The sequence below is a fragment of the Pyxicephalus adspersus genome, chromosome 1 (assembly GCF_032062135.1).
Source record: "Pyxicephalus adspersus chromosome 1, UCB_Pads_2.0, whole genome shotgun sequence".
NCBI lineage: Eukaryota > Metazoa > Chordata > Amphibia > Anura > Pyxicephalidae > Pyxicephalus > Pyxicephalus adspersus.
This window is the reverse complement of record NC_092858.1, coordinates 33,833,452-33,858,452: the sequence shown is the minus strand read 5'-3', so window position 1 is coordinate 33,858,452 and position 25,001 is coordinate 33,833,452. Positions and strand designations below refer to the sequence as shown.

Sequence of the window (25,001 nt, the reverse complement as noted above, 5' to 3'; positions counted from 1 at the left end):
GGCAGAGGTATGTAAATTTCAATAGGGACTTAAAACATAAAACGGTTCCCATACACTTTTATATATTAGAAGTAATCATATGTTAGGCTGGAAGTTCACCTTGACTGCATTCTTAAACAGCTGCACAGGAAAAGGAAAATGGTCCCAGTCACAATAGGGTAGAAAATACAGGGAGAAGTAGAATGTGTATTGTAGTTAAGACATCCTGAGCATCCGAGCTTGTGTGTTGAAAATAACTAATTTTTTTTTAAATGTATGCCTTGTAGTGATGATTTTACCCCAACATGCCTAGAGTAAATCCATATACAATGGCATGTAGCAATCCCAAAAAACGTAGCTCGGGTCAGTGTGTATGCTTCTGACTTATTCAGTGGTAGAATGTCCAATTTTTTTAGTTATAAAACAATTCCATCCACATTTATAAATATTTTACCCCTTTAGGACAAGTTTAGATGGGTGAGTGAGTGCTGCTTGGCACCAAGATTGACATTGCCAGTTCTCATTAGAATAATGTGTATTATTTTTTGATTACAGATCCGCTGCTAACATTTAAAGACTTTCCTTCATATCTTAAACACTTTATGTACAAGTTGCCTGGTATTTATCTTAATATAAAACTGTTGCATCAGAACACTTTTTAAACTTTTTGCTGCCTTTGAAAGCATGCTCTTACAGGTGCTCGTCTGTATGAGCTGTATCTGTATGATCTCCTCAGGATCGCTGAAACTAGGGCCACTTAATAACGCAAATCAATTGAATCTAATCTGAAGTTTCCTTGTAGCTTTGTAGTGGTCAGATTAATGCAAGTTGTCCTGTGATCTCTTACTATGTTACTCCTCACAGTTGCTCATTGCGATTTTTCCCTTACTTATGTTTTACACTTTTTTAAATCAGGCTGTTCAAGCTTAGGTGCCTTTATTCATTAATAGAGGCAATCATGGAAAGATGGAATAGTCTGTTGTGAAGGGGTCTGTACTTTCTAGAAAGCCATATTTCCAGAATTTTAAATCAAGGAAATCCAAGCTTCGGGCCCCAGAAATCTGTGGTGTTTTTCTTTCTTTCTTTTTTTTCTTTCCCCCCCTCTTGCATTCCACAGTTGACTTTGCCTCTCCCAGACGGGCAGCCAGCCAAGGCAGTGGGACTCTGTTGTTTTAACAGCAGTTTCAGAATAGGAAATGTAAAAAAGAATGATCTGTTCATGCCAGCACTTCTGCTTTGTAGGAATCTGCAAGCATCACCTTTGTATCTTTTTACGTGGGGCTGTGTAGTCACCTCTGGGGTGGAATCTTGGCTGCCATACAAGCTGAAACAGGTTTCAATGTTTATTTTATATAATGGTCCAAATGCTCGTGTTCTATTTCAGGAAACACTGCAAGTTTCTGATTCAGTGTGAACACTGCACTTTTCATGGATTCATGTTGCACAGCAATATAGTGGCCATATGTGTGAAAAGGGTATATTTTCCGTATCATTGTGCCCCGAATAGTGGGTACTGTACACACAATTCTAGTTTGTCTACATGTTATAGTGCGATAGGGCAGAGCTGTCATTCTTTTACCATTTACTTTTTGACTCAGTGGTCTCCATGTATAAGTCTAAACTAACGGAATGTGATGTAGCTTCACCCCTCTAATGCCAGTCCTTGCCACTTTTAGTTTGATCGCATGGCAAGTGCGATCTCTGGAAACACTTTAATTAGCATGTTATAATAACTTATATAACTAACTATATAACTTATATACTAACTTATAATACCTATAATTTTAGAGCTCATGGCACCACATACAAGCACACCACAATCATCACATTAACAATCATAAAGCTTTATATACATGTTGAAACATAAAACAAGGATAAATATCCTTCATATGGGTTAAATAAAACTTTAAAGGGTAATGAATTGGGGTTGAAGCACCTTTAAAATTATATATGATATATTGTTTCAAAGGCTATAGTGTCTACCTAATCTGTTTCTCTCTGTAAGGCAATCCACAACTCATCTCCATGTAATGCTTTTTTGTATAGATGCAAATGATTGGTAGCAAAGCTGTAATGTTTTTGCACCCTGTGTCTGATCTGTTTCCTGAGGGTGGATTGACTGTCTATGGGTAAGTGTCTAGGAGTGTTGTTTTCCTGCGTTTGATGTGTATTTGGAATGCACTTCAGGAACTTTTTTGTACCCTATCATACAATCTACTCATTGCAGGATAAAGGCTCCAAATGGCCTTCACTATCTAACGCTATATTTCCTTTTCATATTCAGGTGAACCGAACTCCAGACAAAGAAGGTTTCAAACATTGTCTTGTGTCAATTGCTGTTTGCTATTTAGACTCATTTGCTTCCATTTTAATGCCGGGCAAATACTTTTAAATTGCAAGCACAGTGTGTTTAAAAACAACACCATGAACATATCTACTTTGCTTGTTACACCACCATCGGAAGTCTATGGGTTGCTTTTACACATAATGGCAATTTATTATTATATTCCCCTTTGTATTGCCTTGCTATTCTCACATGCATAGAATGAGTAAAATGCAACATATTTCAAACACTTATAAAGTTGTTCATGTTCTTGCTATTATGCTGTCGGTAGGAATATTTTTTTTATATATCTTATTGGTGACACTGTTAAAGACAGACAGGGATTCTAACACGTATTATCTATGCCTAAAATTAGGGTGCATTTCTTTTTTTTATTCTTTATGAGAAAAATGCACTTTGCATGTTTTCCTACCTAATTATTCATGTGCATAATTTTGTTAAACAGGCAGTGTTCTTGTTGTGCTCATTACCTTCCTAGTGTGAGCTGCTTCCCCCACCTCTTAGATTGTAAGCTTTTCTGGGCAAGGTCTTCTCTTCTTCAAGGTCTTCCAGTGTCAGTTTGTATTTGTCTGTCATTTGCAATCTCTATTGAATGTACAGCGCTGCGTAATATGTTGGCGCTATAAAAATCCTGCTTTATAATTACTATTACCTTTCAGTGAGTCAAAATATGCTGCACAAAACTCATTTTGTGGTGTTCTTACCCTGTTTCCCCAATCATAAGGCACTGTCTTATATTTTTTTAAATGCCAAAATATGCCCTAGGTCTTATTTTCACGGGGATGTCTTATTTTTCCATGAAGAAGACAACAGTACACATTTATTGAAAATCACTCATGATCACTCATGTGCCATTCATTGTCCCCTTCTGATCTCTCATGTGCCATTCATTGTCCCCTTCTGATCACTCATGTGCCTTTCATTGTCCCCTTCTGATCACTCATGTGCCTTTCATTGTCCCCTTCTGATCACTCATGTGCCATTCATTGTCCCCTTCTGATCACTCATGTGCCATTCATTGTCCCCTTCTGATCACTCATGTGCCATTCATTGTCCCCTTCTGATCACTCTTGTGCCATTCATTGTCCCCTTCTGTTCACTGACTCACTTTTTTACCGTACGGCGGGGTAACAGACTCCGTTAGGGCAGGGATCAGCAGCTTGCTTGTCCTTCCTGGCGCGGAGTCGCGGGCACGTGCGCGCCCTTTGAAGTTACTTTCTGTTTCGCTCTGCACTGCAGCCAGCACCGAGGAGTCGCACAGAGGCACACAGTTACCCCACCGTACCACCCAAATGGGAGATTCTTTCAGACGCAGGTATATGGGGGTGTCTTATTTGCGGGGGGTGCTTTATTTTATTGTTTTGGGCAAAATCGGGGGGGGGGGGTGCCTTATTTGATGGGGATGGCTTATCATCGGGGAAACACGGTAAATCCCATTAAGATGTGAAATATGTGATTCTTACACTTGGCAAACAATATTTTGCTAAATGTGACAAATTACTTCCATAATGCTCTGCATGAAGTTTGTTCTGATTGTCTTTCCTCAAATTAAAACATCTGAGATGTTTTAAGCTCTTGTGAGCATTTGCACTAATTTTCCCTTTGTTTGTGTCTAATGTAAATAGAAGATGACTGTGTAAGCAGATTGTTGTTGATGGACTTTTCCTGGTTTCCATGGATGTGTTGGTTTCCCATACAGTACTTATTCTTATATTTCAATTAGATATGTGTGACATCATTTCATTATTCATGTAGTTTTGGATAGGATATTGTGCCCCTGTGTATTGGTATTTCATTTTGTGGATGGATGCTATTATCCTATAGGATTTTCTTTTTTGTCTTTTGTACAAAAGCTCATGGTATATGAAGGCTTTTGAATAAAAATGCCTAAAGCTATTGAATGGTATGAAGGCGCACAGGGCAATACCTATACAATACCATTTCTAGCAGTCTGATAACATCACGGGAACCTTCTTTCGTGGCAACAGGAGGTAGGCATTCCCGCGAAACTAAACAGCACATTCTCAATAACATGTGAGTGCCACTTAGTCCTAAAGTACCAGCAAGATGAGGCTCGAATGACATGAAATCTGCAAAATTTTGTGTCTTTAGGCTTCAACAGCACTGGTGGCTCTTGAAGGAGGAGGAAGCTGTGGATGGTGCAAGAACAGGGAGGAGCCAAGCAAAACCTTGGTGCTTTATTTGTTATGGAGGGGGGCTGCAAATAGCCTTAGAAAGGCTTCCGGTTTAATACTAACCGAGTCATCTTTGACAAGTTCATTTTGTTGTGTAAACCATATCTGTTCCCTGACAGTAGATGGCAAAAGCCAACACTCAGTGCTGACACAAAAGGTTTCCATAGTTTGCTATCATCACAACTTTCTAACAGAACTGTTGCTCAGAGTGCTGCTGACTTGGAAGATGGCCCAGAGCTGGAGCTGCTAAACGGAGGAATGGCTCTTTCCCTTCACGCTTCATTTATAAATAATAATAATAAAAAGATACACATGCAAGGCTTATGGGTTGGAAATCTATGCGCTGTCTAAAGGCCTTTCCCAGGAAATGCTTGAGGGTTCGAAGCTTGTTAGACAAGCAGCTTATTTAACCCTGTCATTAAATAGTCCAGGTTTTATGCTGGCCTGTGACGTGTGTCTGTGATTGATGGAGTATGGCCGGATAAAGATTAAGAGAGCGCCCGCATGGATTCATAAGGAGCAACTTGCATGCATGATGTATATTGTACGAGCACCTTGTATGCAAATAAGACAGCCGCCTTTATATGAGGGAGATTTAAGAATTTTTATTCTAGCAGTATCCTATTATTATTTACCAGTTTTTATATAGCGCCAACATATTAGGCAGGGCTGTACATTAAAAAGGAGTTACAAATGACCGACAGATACAGACAATGACACAGGAGGAGCAGAGCACAAAAGAGCTTACAATCAAAGTGATCCATAAAGCATTTCCTAAATGTGTGTTTTCAGGTTCTCCTTGTTTCCACTGTGTCTAACAAGTGTCCTTTGTAAGGGGAGGAAGAGTTTTATCCATTAACCAGGTCAGGTATCAAGAACATCTCAAATCCTTGTAAATAATATTTGAGCCATCATCACTCGGGAGTTATATCAGGAAAAAATTTGGACCTAGTTATCACACACTTAAGCTTCTGCTTAAGTGTTTTATTCATTTATATGGGGGTATATTTTCATTTGTTGGGTTTGCATTTTTTTTTGTTTTGCATAAAAATTATACTCCATTATACTTAGGGAAAAAAACACCTTCTGTTCATTTACAGCTAGTTTTGCCATGCTTTGTACTAGAACATTATTTTTGTGTGATTTGATTTGTATAATACTTAGAAAGTAAAAGATTTTTCACAAAACATTTTGGTGGCAAAGTAGGCAATAAAAATTTTACATTATCGTAAATCGCAAAAAAAGTTCCACTTCAGGCTGTCCCCATCTTCTGTCCCTTTTTTTGCAGAAAGGGACAGGTGATGCCCCTTCTGCAAAAATCCCTCTTACCTGCCTGATTTCTCTGCGGAACTGTCAAAACCGCTTTCTCTGGACTTCCCCAGACTAAATGAACTCCTGTCCTGGATAATCAAGATGGCGGAAGATTGTACTGAGAAAGACAAGTAGGAGAAATATGGTGACGTGGTGTGATAGGAAGGGGAAATGTTAGAAAAGCGCGTTTAGTTTCACTTTAATAAATTACAAAGCTAGCACTGCAAATACAGGCTTCTAGTAGAAATGGAAACTGATAAAAGAAATAAAGCAGTTAACGTAAGCGTTTCAAAAATTATTTAAAAAATATTTACTTCATCATGCAATTTGAATATGAAAAATTTGGTGTGTAACATTTGGCTAGAGCTACAAACATTTCAATTTTTTTTGTTGTTGAGATATTGCTTTTTGGTAGTTTCCCTATTTGTTTTCAGTGGTTTTAGATGTTTATATAGACTCCTGCTTTCACTTTCATGGCTGTTTATGGTTACTTTGTGTTTAAAACCTCCAGGATGTGAATTGCGTTTTTTAATGTTTGTCTCTTTTTGGCCAACAAATCTGTATTTAAGTGCACTTTCTTTGAATAGTTCTTCTGTATGTACCTACTAGTGTCACGTGTGAAGTGAATTGTCATACCAAGATTTGGATGTATTGTCATTCTATACAATTCCAAGAATGTCAGCAGTTAAGGGACAGTCACAAGTACACAATAAAAGAATCCATTCTACTGACAACCACATGTGTTATATTTGGATGCAGTTTCCAGGTTTGTATGATCTTAGTAGTCATGATTTTGGAGACCAGTGTCTAGCTTCTAATCCCATCTAAGGTAACTGGGTATGGATATTGTGAGCTAATAGTCTGTGCTTATCCCTGGCACGATTTGGAGGAACCTATTCACACTGGCCTGTAATAATTCATTGCCTTAATGCATGTGTTTTATGTTGCGAGTTAATGTGCGTTGTGTCAAGGAAGCCCATCCAAATGTAGTTTAGCAAGGCAGCAAAATGGCACGCCACAATGTACAGAATTACCATTCATTGTGGTACACCACAACTCATTAAGGTTAGTTTACATTGGGATTCTATTGTAACTTATGCTTTTCATTCCTACCATGGAGTACACCAGAAAGGTTAATAAAAGCTGTACTCTTATGTGGACACTTTTTTAGTATTAACTTAGTTTCTCTGTTAGAAACATTTTGTGGGTCTCATCACGTGTAATATACTATATGTAATATTTAATTTTTTGCAGGTTTTTAACTTTTTTTTTCTTCCTTTTCCTAACAGAGAGAGTGATGGGGGACGACCGTCCTTTTGTGTGCAGCGCTCCTGGCTGCGGACAGGTAAGGTATTGTTTGTATTGTTTATGGAGGAAGGGGGGAGAATAAAATAATTTTTTTTTTTAAATAGTGAAAACTCATCAGGATATGAGGACAGGAGAAAAAATCACACTCAGATTTTTTTTTTTTTTTAATATTATGACCCACCAAAAGAAAAGGTAATGTTTGTAAGAGAGCGGAGGTCATAGTTCTGTCAACAGTAGTAAGTGAATTTAAATATGGTTAGGTAAACCTAGATCTATACCAAAAAAGGAAATTCTTACATTGGTAGACTGATAGTTTTTTTACAAAATCAAAGTACATCGATATCAATCTTTACAGACAGATAAAATGGATGTTGGGGTCATGCCTATGGCATTAGACCCCAAATCATGCATGTACCATCAGATGGGCTGACTGTCATCCACAGCTCAGGGAGCGCTAGGGATCCACAGAACCTTGGTTTAGAATCTGTTCTAAACAGTAATACTCTGTAATCAGTTTTTTTTTTGTTTTTTCCTCCCATCATTTTGTGCCACAGGAATCTGATACATTCAGGCAATACTGGCACCTTCCGAAGAACCGCACACTAGCAAACAAAAACCAATTCTGGGGCCAATAAAGTTTGATCCCTCTTAACTACCGTCATGTTTTTTTGGTAGTGTCCTATGGATGGATAGAATTATTTTATGCATCTTCTGTTTGGAACTTTGGCCATTTTTTTTCCAGCGTAATATTTTTGCCGTGCTGTGACAGCTGGTCTCCCACATGCAGCTTTCCAAACAGCTGTTACCTACAACCAGGTCCAGGGCAGCGGAAGACCTAATTTAATGAGCAGGCTAGTAGTGCACAGCATAGGAGCAAACCTCATTAGCTGCAGAAGAGGTGGATGCTGAGGGACTAAACTCTGTTATAGTTTGCTGGAGTGTTGTGTATATGCGTATTTATTTGTTCCTGCCTTTTAACATTGTTTCCTGTTGTTGCCTCATGGACTTCAGTCCCTTTATGCTGATGGTCTACAGCTACTTGGTCACCTCCAACCACTAGACTCTAAACTGCTACCAGCTATTTGGGTTACATGAATGCCTAAAGCCTAGCTTTATTACACTGATCCAAGTTGCTTGTCTGCCATTATGCCACATAATTCTCCATATGGCAGTGGTGATGTATATAACTTAGGACAGCTAAGTCCCTTTTATCTTTTTTGCAAAGAATAATGCTATCATTTTTCATTTCCAACCTTTTTCATGCCGTGATCCAAGCAAAAAAAACAAGCAAACTAGCAGATCCTTAGACAACCTACCTCGGCATTACTTACTACCGCTTTACACAGTGTAGAGATTTTGTTAGCCTTTGTGTACACCTGCAGGGCATGTGTTTCTGACACTTAGCTACTAAAAGTGGTCTCTCAGTTAAACAAACTAGAGACTTGGTAAAGGCCTTCTACCTGATTTCTAAACCTTCATCCTACTGTGTCACCGTGCTGATCTCTATCAATCCCTTTCAGGATTTAGAGCAGGCATGCTGCAAACTGAGGCTTTCCGATTGTAGGAAAGGGCTGTTTGTTTTTTATTTAAACTTAAGCTTTCTTTAGGATACCCATGAACTGTTTGCACACCAGACAGAACCAACATTTGGTTAGGAGGCAAATTAGAAAGGTTCTCTGCTGTTGATCACCCTGAGACATGAGTGCCCCTCCATTTAATATCAATGATCTGATCAGACCTTGAGCACTGGGGACTAAAATTAAATACAGCGTCAACAGTGTTGACATTTGCCACACAAATTACCACATTGATCATCCCTCTTCCCAGCAAATGCCCAGATTTCTAGGTCTGAGAAGTGTTCAGTGGCATGATTAACATGACATTGTCTATCCTTATTCTTTTCATCCACAGAAATGTGCCTGCTTTTAGTTAACTGTAAAATATGTTTTTATACCTTCCCACAGTAGAGATGCATAACGTTTCTCGTAGTTGCATCATTAATCATGATGTAGACCAGTCTCTTAGGAGCTACTGGAATTTGTCAAATAAGCATTGTGGCCTAATATATATTATTGTTTTACTTAAAGGATATGTGGCAAAACAATACAAGTATATATATACTGTCTATGTTAAAAAATCACAGAATGCTTTCCTAAAGATAAACTTTAAATTGCCTGCTTAAGTTTATTTTATACCCTTAACCTACCCTATAATCATAAAAACACAGCATGAGCAATTTGTTCCTTAAAGAAAAAGTGAAGGTTAGTGAGCATATTTCTATAAAATCATTCTTTACCATTTTTCTATGAAATCCCTGAGATCAAAAGGTTGGCGACCACTGATCTATACTGTCTGTGTCAGAGAAGACCCACTCAGAGCTCTATCAATGTGTAATCGCAGTTACTTTACTGCTTACAACTGTATACAAAGCAGGCAGAGGATGTCCTTTCTGCTGGCCTGGACAGATTTCCTAATGTAATGCAGAATTTGAAAGAGAAAGCATTTAGGAACTGGGGGGCGGGACATGTGGTTGTGGACCAAATGGTTTTGTGCCCTGGGTCCTCGAGTGTCCCAGACAATACAAATACAAAATAAAATGAAACAACTGCAGGTGTGTAAAAGAAGTCTTTCTATACTAAGCTTTTAGGTGGCCTATCTCTAATGCCATCTTTTCACTGCTCACCAGCCACTGCTGGTATTCCACACTTCTGTATGAATACTTGCTACTCTAATGCGCACAATAGCAACCTGCAAAGGACCAGCAACAATTGTGTGTTAACACTTCAGTGGTATAACCTGCATTTATTTGACGTAGGCACCCTGGTAATCTTCTTTCAGCAAATAGAGTAGATGTGTTTACACCAGTAGATGGAAAAAAGTCCTTAATGGTCATAAACATTACATTGAAGGCCTGGAAAAAGAACAATACCAGGTGGTAAGGGTATTTCACAACTCACACCTTACATTATGATACCTAATATACTAATAAATGTTCAAAAGTGTTCAAAATTGTGCAGTAAAAAATGTTCCCGAGTACTCACTACAGACATTGTATTGCTGAAAGTGAAGCAGTCTAGCTTTTTTCAATGACTAAAGCCCAAGTCTTTTTTTACTTTTATTTTATTATTCAGATGACCCAGTAGGTGGGTCAACTTTCTTGATATAGGGGGCTTTGGCCCCTAACTTCATCAAAGGGTCACACGTATGCACACTTAACTCTTAAAAGTATTGTTAGAGAATGGAGATGGCCAGAGGCAACAGGCCTGCCCTAGAAGACGGCCAGAGGCGGCACACTTACTATAGAAGTTTTTGTAAGACCTAGGATGTGTTTTAGAAGATGGCTAGAGATTTTCAGACAGTCTTGTTAGAGATCACTTCCACCTTTAAACCCCCTCCCCAACCCCCCCGTGACTTTTGCCATGTTTCATTTTCCAAACAAGCCAATATAAAAGATTTGAGGAAAAGCAAAACATAAATAGAGAAAAGGCAGGCCAACTGTGAAGTTCAGAACACCAGGTGGACGAAAGGGAGCCTTGTTGTCCCAGTGCCTATTCTTTACACTTTTTATTATGTTGACAAGGGAGTTGAACAGCAAATAAAAAAAAAAAAGTTCAGTTTTTATGTCTGTAACCCATAAAGTGTATGGGAAAACACCACCTTTGACAACTGACTTCATTTAAAGATTTCCTCTTGTTCTGTTGACTATCTTACAAATTGGAGTTGCCCCTCCCCTGTGTGTCTTGAAGAAAAAAAGAAATGTGAGGGTACTGCCTAAAAAAAGGGAAAAAAAGGTTTAATTCCTTTCTTATTAATCTAACACTGCCCGCTTTTCTGGACTTTTTTTTTCTTTTTGTGTTCATTGAGCTGCACATTTGCAGGATCCATATGCATTTAAGCCTTTCTCTCTCTTCTAAAAATGAACCCCCACCAGGTATTTAAATAGTTGAAACTAATAATTACATTTTATCTTTAATTAGTCAAGCAAGAGGTATCCTTCTCAAACCTACATTTAATGAAATAGGCAAATGCTAGCAGAGAGTTGTGGGATGAGGGGAGACTTTATTTATCAAAGAATGCTTAGATTTGACCTGGCTTGGCATGTGTCTGAGATGTGTCTGTAGGTATATTTTTTTTTCCTGCAGGGATCAGAAGACATACCATTGTTTTGGATTTATTAATTGCACACAAGAATTGGTTTCAGAAAGCAGTCTGGGAAACCTATCATTTCATGTGAATCTTTTTTGAGCCACTGAAAGGCTTTTGGACAGGAGTTAAAATTTAGGAATTTGACAGTGTGGCTTCAACAACCTGGTTTATGCCAGAACATTCAGATCACTTGTCCCTAGAGGAGGGAGAGTAGTGTTGAATGGAGATATAAACATCTTATGGTTGCTAAGTGTCTTCTTGCTTTTATTTTTGGACTTGGCTGTCTGCTTACCAGCTAACTCACAGCTGAGATCTTAAAAACTCTTCTACCTTAGTAAACCCCTCTGTTATTCGAGCGACTTTTACAGCACAACAATTCTCAGACGTCTGTCATTACTCTTACAGCAATTGTTCTAGTATTTGTATTAGTCATCCAGCGGTAGAGAAGTGGGGTTTTCTATGAGTTTTTTTGTTCTCTGAATGCTTTTCTTTTGTTAGTATAGTCCAAACAACAAGGCTGATGGTGATCCCCAATTAATTGTAATGTTTGAAGATTGTTTTTCTTTTTTTAATTTGGTGATTGTTTGGAAAAGTTAAAATCTGAAGTTGGTTGATGGAGTTTTTTTCAAGCATTTTTCCTCTTGCAGATGTTCTGTTTGTGCAGATTTCTTCATACCAACATTTTAATAGTAACATAACTCTCCAAATAGGTCGTTGAATATCGTGTTTGTATTGAACAAAAAACGAGCAGGGTATAGTAGTCCTCCAATGTCATTCATCAATTTGCTCTGGCAGAGTTGGGATGGACACTGTGCTTTCCTATAGAGAAAAGCACAGTAAGATGCTGCTGACTTGTCTTCCACATCTGTAGAACTGGACAGCGCTGTGTGTACAACACTCGTTCCTTCTGTCACTGGAAATGAACATTAAAGAAATCTGATGTCTATACAGAGCTTTACAATGCTGCTCCTTAGTAGATGTTTGTTGCCATTTGCAGTAACCCTGCTTGTATGAACATTATCTGTTTCAGTCCATTAAATAGGAATAAATTACAGCGGTAACTCTTATTTAAAAAACAAAAAACTAGGTATTGCAGAGTTTGTTGCAAATTAGAACACAATGTCTATTCTTATAAATATTTTTCTGCAAATCCGTTTTCTTCTTTGCTTTATTGAGGTGTACCTTGAGAAAAGGCAATCACTACGCATGTGAACGATTTCAAAACACATAAATATTCCCTGGACCTAGTACATTAAGGAGACAGCTGAAGGTTTGGCTTCAAAGAAATTATCAAAAGCTGTAAAAGCCTGCATGTTTCACTGGCCTTTGTGCCCTGAATAAACTACCCTGAAGTCAGAAACCTTGTCCTCGGGCCTCCCCACTTGGCAGAATCTATTTGGTAAGATATAACTTACTGAAAATACAAAATCCTTAACCTTCTCACTGCCTTCAGGGCTTAAGCTTCTCATTGATTTGTTGGACCTTCTAGTAATGAAAGTGTAATTGTGTCACTGGAAGTCAAGAGTAGGTTAAGAACGATCCAGATTGATGGTCTGAAATTTCTCATTAGTTTTCTGCTGAGGCCTTAAGGTGTAACTGACTGACCTGGAGTTGACAAAATGAGACATATGTACCAATGATATAAAGTGAACCAGACTTGTCCTGAAATGTTTCTAAGGTAACAGCAGTTCTGACGTGCAGGCGCCTTGTGGCAGCTGTTGGTACCATTGTGATGAAAACCTTTTACAAACCCATGTAATGCAAAATGGTGATATGCAGCATATGCAACTTTTCCTACAATAGTTATACAATGTCTGTACCTTGAACCAGCCAAGCTTTCCTTTTTGACACATAAGCCATCAATGGTATTAAATGACCAAGAAGCAAAAGTTTGTTTTTTTGTTTTTTTTCAGGAAAAATGATCTGCATAAGCATTTGCTTCCTATATCTGCTGGTGTGTTTTACATGCCATTTTTAGTAAAGACAACCCTTTATGCATGAATTTGTCTTAAGAACAGCTTTAGTTCTTGGTATGCTGTTTTACAAGTCCTGTATGGTGAGATGTTGCATCATCCCTAGAAATGAAAATCCTTGTTTGTTTACTTGTTTGTTTTTTACACCCTTGTATGTAACTTTGTATGTCAAAGGCGATCTTTATCTTTTCAATTCTGCTTCATATTTTTACCTTGTATCTGCTATGACCATCACTTTAATATTTTTGTTCCTAATACAGAATCGGTAATTTAATCTCCTAATATAATGAAAGCTTTGAGACCCAACTCACTGGGCTGTATACTTGCTCTGGTGTGGCATCAGTCAGGGTTCTCCAGTGTAAAGCAGAAGTAAACCCAAAACAAAAAAAAATCACACTTACCTTCAATCCCTCAGAGCAGTCTATCCGTCGGGAGGTTTCTTCCATTGGCTCCCGCATCATCCCGGTATCCGACTTCAGCCCTGCAGAAAGAGGGATCTCCAGGGCTGACATCTTCTTCTTTCTTCTTCCAGGTCCTTCTGTCTGCATCACCCAATCTCACACTGCGCAGGTGTGAGATTGGGTGACGTAGATTGGGAAAAAAATGCTGATCTCATTGAGCATGTGTGATATCAGCAATTTTTTTTTTCTACTCATGAAAGGGCTCCGGCATGCACAAAAGAAGCTGCCAAGAGCCTCCTGGGATGCATGACGTAGATATCCTGGGCAGCTCTGCGCTCCCATTAATTCTTGATCGCCGAGACAATCGAAAATTAAAGGGCCAGTGCTGCACTGTTGCGCTTAAAAAAAAAAAAAAAAAAAAAAAAAAAATTTAGGTAACCCCTTAAGGTTTTTATTACTTAATACAAATATCTAACAGATGATTGTTTGCTACCCCAAGTCATCTAAAAAAATCACCCTTGGCTGGCTTAAGCTTTAAAATGTGTTGGTGGGTAAAGGTTTTTACTTCATACAATATATAGCCCAATTATTTGTTCTATATCCCCCTAAGACTTTGTACACGTAGGATAATTGTCGCTAGAAACAATCTTACGTAATTGTTTCAAGGGATTGATGAATTGAATAAGTGCTGTAAATACATAGCTCTTCTTTTCTTTGGAAAAGGAAGGGGGTGAACAAGTGAAGAAGAGAGTGCTATGCTCATCTCCATTGAAATGAAAGTGGTCATACTGAATTGTTGATTCATTGATAGGCCAGGACGAATCAATGAATGATATTTAGGGACTGCTGTACACTTCAGATTTTCACTTGAGGCATGCAACCATCTGTCTCGGGTGACAATAATTTGTGTGTCTGTAGCTCAAGTATGGACACCTTAAAGCAAACTTGAAGTGTTATACTTGCCTAAATCCGTCAAAGCCCAATCAGCAGTGAGCGACTACACGTCCAATCTTTCCTTGGTGTAAGTACCCCAGCAGGTGAAATTTCCTGAGTTTCTTAGGTTATTTGTGGATGGAGCCTGATCCTGCTCTTGGGCCTTACTATTGGTCTTTAAGAATAGTTATTATAGGGGAAAAAATAATGGGTCTGAGTAGATGGCAGACACAATCAGTCCAAGAAATATATGTTTTTTAGATCAGCTATGCAATACAATCATCAGGGCCCCAGCACTGAGTTGGTATCTAGGTGCTGAATTGGTATGATATATCAGGTTTGCTTTTAAACCAAACCCTACTTTTCCTGCATGTGTGTGTTCAAATGCAAGTTCACCCCCTGACAGCTATGGTTGTGCTAGTATTTGTTTCCTCCTACACTGGTATGGAAGTGCCCGTCATGTCTTTCAGCTTTTAGGCACATGGAGGTTGAATCTAAATTTCAACCTTCCATTACTTAGATGTAGAGGCTTCTCCCTTTTTTTCCCCTGGTAATCTTGTAAATAACAATTTTCCTGTCCCTTTGTGGCTAAACTCATCTCTGCAATATATGTACTGATGAAGTTATGGTTGTCACACAGGTCCGTCTTTGTTCCTCTGTCCCCATTACATAGTAGTTCATGGAGTACTTTACACAAGAGTTTTGCTGCCTTTTTAGCTCTAGGGAAGTGATAAGGCCACTGAATTTCTGGCAAGATCAAAACGTATTCTGCACTTTGTGAAAATAACCTTGGACTGAAAAAGTAAACTGATACAGGCACTACATCTAAGACCTGATAAACTACATTATTACATAATACATTTTTATTAATTACTGCAGTTCTTCTATTTACGTCCAAGGAGACATATAGGATTTAACTACCGAGCAGGAACAGGAGGGGTTTGTCTTTCAAGTGGTGTCCCATTCACCATTTATATCATGACAACGTTCCACATATTTTACATTCATTACCTAATACCATACTTTGCTTGCACCTTTTTATTACCTTTGACTGATTACTTCTTTTGAATTTTCATGTTCTACAACTTTTACTGAAATCCCAAAGGCACACGGATGTTCCCTGACTACAATGACTGACATACTGCCTCAAGGTGCTTCTTCTGTATTAAGAGTCTCATCAATCAGGCAGACCTTTCCTAGCTGACATAAACTGTCACTAGTTTTAGATGACACGTTACCTTATGTGAGCATGAGCAGAATGCATTACCAGCAGCCAATCCGCAGTCACCTTTCATTGCTCGGAAGGCTCCAAATTAAAAAAAAAATAAATAAATAAAAATAGAAAGCCGTGGCCTTATTGTGTTATTAGTGTTAGATATTTTATGATGGTTTCTTATATCCTGATAGGCAATAGAAATCTTCCTAACCAAATAATTCATAAACAAAAATCTTAGTTTTTAAGGGTTTGCTCACAACAAACACCCATGCATGTGTATTATGGAGCACTGTTACACTTTGCTAGGGCTGTCACTGCCAAGAGGGAGAGCGTGCTGATGGAATTCCCAAGAGTTTTAGGAAGCTGGCGATGTTTCAACTTGCCAACAAAATTCCTTAAATACAGAATTGGATTTGGATAGAATTAATTTGCAAAATCTTCTTGCAGTGCGGTTATTCTACAATACTTCCAAAGTCGGTCAACAAATGAGTAATGATGTGAATTTAACTTTTAATGGCATTTACCTGAAAAAATAATATGGTTATTACCCTTGTTTTTCAACGTTGAGCATAGGATTTGCTGTCTTCTGTGCACAGGAATCATTTCTGGCTTTAACACCAGCTGCTGCCTAGCATGCTTCTGTGACAAGTCCCTGCACATCCCCGAGGCATCTAATAAACACCTCACAGCAGCTGAAAACTTGCCCAGTACACAGAGTGCATTTGCCACCATATTAATTCTCTTCAGACGAGTGCATGTGAAAATATTTCTAAGAAACTTAACTGTTGGAAAAATACTTCCAGTTAGTATCCCCGTACAGCTGTCAGTCATTTATATTTCATAAAAATAATTTATGTAGAAGTGCGCTGGTGTTGACTGGTGTGTTGGTCAAATTCGATTTAGGGAACGCTGGTACCCGAAAAGTTTCCAAGTAGTACCCAATTTGGGTCAATGGAAGCAAGGGATAATGTTACTTTCAATTTTCTAGACCACATTGTGACTGAACATATAGTAAACTCTTTTCAGCCAAATCCATACTCCTCCCAACGCACTTGTGTCCTCCGTGGTTTCCAGTAATTCTTTCTTCTGATGTAAAATACCCTTTTTTTGGGTATAGGGGGCATGTGACCACTTCCATTTAAGGCAATGCTAAGACCTAGCAGATAATTACCATTACTTAAAATACATGAAGGTGCCACCATTCAGTCTATGTACCAGTGCCAGCCGACCCTTAATATTTTGGTGGTGATTGTGACAGAGGAAGGAAGTGAAGAGCATCACTGGAGGCCTGAATATCAATGCTCAGGGGAAGAGGCGATGGAAGCTTTACACAGACACTGTCATTACACATTAAATGAACGTAGGTATCTATGCAGAATGATTTGCATTTGTTTCATACATTTATGGAAATTATCTGCTAAGGTGTGGAAAACTTTTTCCATCAGTACATCAGGTACTATTTCAGGACAGGTGGGATTTAGAAAAAGTGTAGAGAACACATTCTGGATGGTAAAACGACCATAAATTTGAGCAACGTCTATTCTGAATTTTTACTAGGTGAGCTCTGTGATCATGTTATCTTTCATTTAACAATACATTTATTGCAGACTTAATTAAAAGGACAATCTGCTTCCAGGTGATAATTTAGCTTTAGGTGGAGCCTGAGGGTCTGTACTGTTCAAAATCTTCTTATATGTAATGCATACTCAGAGATGGATAACTTCTTGACAGAATGTGGACATTTTATTGGAGACTTCCTTACACCTTTGCTCATTACATTATTGGTTGGGAACATAATGACAGGCTCTAGAACAGAGATTCTGTGTAATTCGTCTAGGGGTTCCATGAGCAATGAGCAGTCTGTGCCTCTCAGGTCAGCTTACCAGACACCAATAATCTTTTTTGCTATCTATAAGAGGGATTCTTCCTACTTGCCACAACACCATTTACTATGAGCTGTGGATATAGTAATTAAAGCAGAGGTTCCTGAAAGTTTTTTCAGAGGGTTCCCCATGTTAGAAAGGTCCATAAAGGCTGCTCTAGAATGTCGGCAGCAATTGTAAGTGCAATTAATAGTTCACTACCCGCTGCTCAAGAGAAGCTCCATATGGACGATGGCTTGTCCAGAAGCAGGGAAGGTCTAAAGCTTTTATAGGAGACCAATGTCTTTCAACTTGGAAATAACAAGGAGAAATGTAGCTTGGTTAGCTTGCATTGTTTTGGAAATTCGCTTGTAATGGGTCCGGAAACTCATGTTAATATTTTGTTGAATCTTACAAAACTCCTTTTAAAGTATATAATTCAACAGCCCTACACATGTTCTGACTCATCAAACTTCATGAACACTCACGCCAGCCCTGATACACACATTTGGCCACGATTATCACAACAACTTGCCATAGTGCCCCACAGCAAACAGATTTAGATCTAGGTTAGTAAGGCAATTATAAATTCGCAAACAATTTAAATCTAGTTAATGCTGACAGTTCTTAGGAACTCATTCCCATACATCCTTTGATTTAAGCATGAACTTAATCATGCACACTTATTGTGTAATAACAAATTCTGAACAGTAGCAGAAGTAGTAAAAACACTTTTGTCTGGTAACTATAAGCATTGTGTAACAAAATTGGTTTTCAAAGTTCACAACTTAGGCTGTGGGGTTAAAACATAAAACTTTCCTCTCTAGCTCTGTAGTTTATGGTTTCTCAAACTTTTGACACCTTTTTTTTTTACTTTATTATATACATATATATGTATGTTGATGAAAAGCACACAATTTACAGAACATTCTATCACCGATAATGCAGTGATTGGTGTCTAATGCTCTGCTCAGCAATTTAACAGTTATAAAGTCAGTGTTTGCTTTTTACAGAGGAGAGTTCCACCACATTGTTATCTGGTATTCGCTGAGGCATCGCAAGACAGCCAGCAAGTCCCTTTTCCCAGTCAAGTTATCTGTCACTGACCAGTCCAATGTGCACGACACAGATCTTCAAGGATGTGTCGAATATAGCAGTGCTGTATATTACAACATGCGGCATTTAACACACATCAAAACACAAGTTTTTAACTGCTTGTTAATAATGAGTAAATCATTTACTGTACATAGTTTAGACACAGTTGCACTTTTAAGGTATGCAGGTGATTGATAAGTTTTTATCAGATTCTTAATAGGAGAGTTTACATTTACTGTGTATGTGATATATAGTGTTATCACAGATCAGCAAGTTATATTCAGGGCTAGAGGAACAAAGGATACACAGAGACTGTTGCTATAGAACCTCTTCCAAGCAGAAAGACACTCCAATGTAATATAATTCTCATGCTTTGCACTGTCGTCTAGTCTGCAAGATATTTATATTCTTTACTGACAGTTCTTTGCATAGTTTGACCTTGGATTTGTATAATCTCTGTAGGAGCAGGTGATTGTAGCTTTATACAGGCAGCTTCTTTTCTTTGCATGCAATTCCTGCACAGTCTTGCTCCATGCTTACTACATGGTGCTGCAGTCATTTGTACAGTGGGGACTACACAATGTATCCTCATTTATGCATAGAATAATTCAGAATCAAAGAATTGGTGTGCTTAGGTAAATGAAGATCTTATCACAATTTTCAATTCACTTTTCATTTCAAAAATATTTTTTTAGTACTTTTTTTCTTCTTGGAGTTATAATACCAGGGGATCCTTCCATTCTATGCCTTGCAGTTCCTTCTTGCTGCTGTAGTCTGTAAACACCACAGGCTCTGACCCTACAAAAATGCGCACAGGTCTCTACGCAAAAGTCAGCCTGGAGTTTGCCTATGAAGCCAGTAATTTCACACATTGAACAACCTCCAGGCCACCCCTCCAACGTTTATTGTAATCCAAGCATGTCAAGAGATGCATATCAAGATTTGTCTGCAGTGGCTTTAAACTTTTCAACCAAGCAGGAGGGGCACCAAGCAGCTAAACATTGACCTAAATATAAACCCACTGCTAAAATCAGTGTATAGGGAACAATCCTATTTATACAAATGACTTCCCGATAATTTTGTAAACTTTTACAATATCTGCCACTGAGATTTTGCTGTACTTTTTGCATAAAAATATACAAGATGTAAATAAATATATTTTTTTATGATCTGCACAAACCTATTCTCTACGTTTGCCAATATTCTTTCTGGCGTTTGATGGGTTATTTGATGACACTCCACTGAGTCACTGTCTGTAAGGTCCAAGTCACTGAGAGAATTGAATGATTCATAGCATTTTAGTCCCTGATTTGTGCCTCTGGATGTCATGAATGTGTGCAGCTTCTCTGCTCCCTGCTCAGGAAGTATGATTCATAGGTAAGCCATGACCTACAGGCACAAGTACTTTTCTTAGAGCTCAGGTAAAGAACAAAGCTTGAAGTTCTAAGACCTCCCAGTATTTGGAAGGAATCGCAAGTAGCCTGAAAAGTCTGCCTGAAGGTCTTTGTGTATGTGTGTGCATATTTCATAATAACAGAAGTCAGCTAACAGAAGCAGCACAATCCCCTCATTCCGCTAAGATAAACATAATAGTAACAAAATCAAAAGAGCTTCAGTGGCAAATCTATTATGGTAACCTTGTGCAAGATACAAAGTACAGGAGTACTTCGGGATGAATTGCTGCTCAGACCTGGAAGAAATACATAAAGAACGTGTGTAATTGAAATACAGTATATTCCTGCCTCTTGTATTTTGATTTTGACTTCACCCACTCCAGTTGCTAACTGTGCAACAGACTAGAAAAACCACATGCATTCTTTATTATTATTTGACATTATGACATTTTTTGCACCTGCTTGTATGTTTAAAGGTTTGCTTCTGTCTTTTGGTTAGATATTTCCCACTTGTATTTGACTTTCTCCATGTTGAAGTATACCTAATTCTTGAATGTTTTTATATTGTACACATGCATACCAACAGTAACATTGCTCCTTTTTTTAGTAATGTAAATTTTGGCATAAAACCAAAACCTAAATTTTGTCAAATTTGTTCAGAAGTTTGCTGGGGTAGTGTGAGGGAGCATGTGGGCTTTAGAAATAAGGCTCTCGTATGTGTTAATGTTACAGCACTATTATATGTGAGCTTTAAAGAAAATACTGGACTTCCCTAAGTTTTTAGTTTTCCCAGATCTGCTTTTTCAATAAAATTTGCTTAAAGTTTACCGCAGTTAAGGACATATAAAAATAAAGAGAAACTTTAGTTTATTTCAGGAGAAAAAAAAGTAGGGAGGGGCACAAAGGACCTTTCACCAATATTGTTTGTGGTTTCCGTTCCCCTGATCTTCCTCAGTCCCAGCTTGCATACTTTGCTGGATTTTGCACGATGTCTGTGCATGGCATTGGCCTTCTTGGTAGTGGCTGAAATTTGCTTCCTCGTGCCATTGCCTCCAGCAAGGTGAACCATAAGCAGCACAGTAATGACATCCGCAAACTTTACTGTAAATCTCTCGAGCTTAGCAGTGAATGGTAACTTCTTTCAACATGAGTTGTCGTAGGTGAGAGACAAAATACAATGAGGGGAGGCGGGGATACCTGTTTCAGGGGAAAATCTCTGGTATAAAAAGTTTCTTCACATCTTTCTTTCTTCTCCCTTTTCTTTGCATCTTTAAGCTAGGAAGTAAAGGAAATCTGCCTAGCAGTGTGCAGAGAGCAAAATAAATGATAAACCCCCAAAAGAAAAATAGGTAATTTAACACTCCAGTTCTATAAAATCCAGTTCTATAAAAATAAAATTATTACAAATAATTGCAGGACATACTTTAACTCCTACATTACAGATAAACAACTATTAGAGCATATGCTTTTTTTTTTCTTACATTATAAATCCTAATTGCCCCAGGGAACATAAGTAAGTGGATTGCTGCTCTTTATAACCTGACTGTTGAATCATTATTATTATGATGTAATTATATAACAAAGTCCCCTTCCCAACCTTTCTTTGGCTCGTCAAAACGATAATCTAGTGACCTCTGTTTTTTTTAAAAGAGGACTCCAGGGAAAATCATAAATTCATGTTATCCATTTCCGTTTCTTGTTATTCAATGTACATTTGGAAGTAAAAGCAGTGCTTTGCAGAGTTTTTGACATGTGTAGCTGGAACCCTCGTCCCTGTCTGCATCCTGCTTTTAGCCTTTAAACACAATCCGGTTCCATCTGATGTTGGCATTCACCCAGTGGACTAAATGGACATCTGTGCACCTTCTGGGTACTTTAACCTTCATAACGGGCACTTGCACAGTTATGCAACAGCAGAAAAATTATTTTCAAGCGCACAATGGAATGTTTATGGTCTCATGTGTAACTGATCATTCATCCCTACGTAAACATTATAAGTACTGTATATGACCGATCCATGAGATGGGTGGGTGAGGTTAGTAATTTCTCAATATCGCTTACTGTGTGCTCCTTCTATTTAATCTCAAAGGTTGTGTGCTTTAATTGTTATATGTAAAATCTCATTTCATAGGGTTTACTAATGCACAAAGTTGGTCATGCAACACACTTCACTAACCCTGGACATTTATAGACGTGCAGTATGTGTGTCAATATATGTAATGCTTTTAAATAATACCAACAGTCTTTCTGATTGGTATTGCCCATTTATTTGACCGTGTTTCTTTTATAATGGATGATTGTAAAATGCCCCAATTGAGCCACATTTGTGACATATGAACGATCATGGCAAATGAAAACCTAGACCTTATAGCTGTGACGCTAAGCTAAATAAAGAAACCTTTTATTTGGCTTCGTGGGACTGCTTTCCACCTAATTTTTTAATATTGGTCTATGACATTTCTCCAAAAAAAAAAAAGTGCTTAGATATTATCAGCAGAACAAAGTGAGCCAAGTCAGCAGCTCTAATAAAATCGTTTAAAAAGTCTTACCACCTTTTTATAGGTAGCTGTGCTAGAGAAGGCCACACCTGGATTACATTCTATACCAGCTCAGCATTTCCCATTCATTAAATTCCTCCCGCAGCCATATAAATGTCAGTGCCTGTTCTTGGATCGGACCCACGTTTAGTGTATAATCTTCTGTGTGTGTCTACATGTGTACTTGATCCCTGTAGTTTTCATTTCCTCTTTCACAATTCCTGCAACATGCACAAGAATCGATCTCTCCCTGTCTCTCGTTCACCACCCCTCCTTCACAATCCCAACACACATCTCTCCTTCAGCCCAAAGGAAGTGGAGGAGCATGGCTGTGTGATTGTATGTGTGCAGTAATCCCATCGCTCTCATGTTTCTGCAGGTTGTGCGTGCCAGGCCCGGACACCGCTTCCAGGGGCCTGTTTTTCCTATGGTTGTTTTGGCACAAAGAGCATGGGACATGGGGGTGGGTGCCCTTTATACACTTTTCCTGGCTGCTGGAATGCAGCTCTCAGCTGTTTGCAGATCTCCCCTTATGCTTTTCTTCCCCCTCTTTTAGTTCAGTTTTTTTCTCTGCAAATGCATAACAAAATGCAAGACAGGCACAGACTCTTCTAAACAACTAATTGGATGGGAGAACCAGTTATATTCTTTAAAGCAGCAGGCCCATGCCGATCGATGATAAGGAGTTTTTAGGTTTTAAATATCAGTTTAGGGCATTTAACTTCTTGTAGTTTAGAGTTGTGAAAAATGTATAGGCGCTTTTTTTTTTTTATAATTTCTGTCTGAGACTACATTGGGAAACCGGGTGCTTATTTAGTTCTTGTATCCATGTGATAACAGGACAATAAATGAGGTATATGATTGTCTGCAATTAAAATGTGGAGAGCAATAAACCTTGACAGAAGATCGAACTTTCCCTACTTAAAAGCAACATGTGTTTTTATTACCTTCGCTGTCCCTACTGGGGAGATTTACCATTCATTACTGCACCGGTGACCCTCCGTCATTGAAACGGGAAGCTCCTGAAAGGAGATGCAGACAACGATATAAATTGTATTAAATTTATAAAAATAAATCCGACAAAGGATGAAGTACAAAAATTTCCATCAACCATACCGATTATTATTTTTAATATTAAACAGTATTTATATGGTGCCAACATATTACACAGCGCTGTACTTCAAAGGGTTGCAAATGACAGACAGATACAGTGACACAGGAGGAGGAGAGGACCAGAAGAGCCTTTAATCTAAGAGGTAGGGAAGTATCGCAAAAGGAGGGGAGATATGTAGTGGTGGGAAGTAGTAAAAGGGTTTAAGAGAAGAAGACGGGTAGGAAAGTTTGGAAAGATGGGTTTTGAGTGCTCTTTTAAATGAGCAGAAAGTAGGAGCAAGCCAGATAAGACGAGGACGACCATTCCAGAGAGACTGGGCAGTTCTAGAAAAGTCTTGGAGCTGTGTGTGTGATGCGGAAGTCATTATTAGGTTATTGGAGGAGCGAACAGAGCGGCTAGGGAATATCTGATAGAAGGTTCTTCTGCCATTAGAAGCTGCAGATCAGACAGCTCACTTAATTTCCTGACTGTAGGACATCTACATCTTCTGGATCTTCTAGCTTTGTCCTCTTTAGTTTTAGGACTTGTTCACATTATGTGTAGTGCAGTACACTGTGCCTCACATATTGTTTGATACACAGAAACTTCAGCCACTGCATAAAAAGCAATGCTTGACATTATAACTGTATTCAGTTTTCTATGACGCAGTTCAGTGCAATATACTGCTGCATGCATTTGTGTCCGGTTCTATGCATTTCCCTATTTAATCTTATGAATGGGATGGGCATTACAACAGACAGCATAGCAGGTAGCCATGCGTTTCAATATACTGCAGGGTTACTACATGTGCTGCAGGTTGAATGAAGCGTTCCTGGTCCCACCTTCGTTCATTGGATTTTAGTTCCTTCTGTCCTGAAGAATGAGCTTCCCATGTGGGTGTTATGTTGAAAGAAGCACATACCTAGTGATCATTTCAGTGGGTCTAAAATAAAATGTAATGAAAAAAAACAATGTTTTTATTATCAAGTCCAGCTTTAAGTGCATTTATTGTGTTGTATTGCATTTTCCATGTAATTTTCCATCATTCTAGATATAGTTGTAGGGCATAGGGTGTCGTAGACATGGTTGCGTTACGGTAATGCAATTTTCCTGCAGACCTCTTCTTCCATGAAGGAGATTGACTTGCTGGAAAGCGAGCAGGGTAAAAAGATCACTTACAAGCAGAGTGCCCTATATTGAGGTACAAAAATGAT

General features: G+C 38.5%; 1 protein-coding gene across 1 annotated transcript in view; it reads left to right on the top strand.

Moving 5' to 3' along the window:
* ATF7 (activating transcription factor 7) overlaps positions 1 to 25,001 on the top strand; it is a 67,180-nt gene that overhangs the window by 22,554 nt on the left and 19,625 nt on the right. The window contains exon 2 of the mRNA XM_072406159.1: positions 7,119 to 7,174. Within this exon, the coding sequence (XP_072262260.1) occupies positions 7,127 to 7,174 (48 nt within the window). The 5' untranslated portion in view covers positions 7,119 to 7,126. The remainder of the gene's footprint in view (positions 1 to 7,118; positions 7,175 to 25,001) is intronic.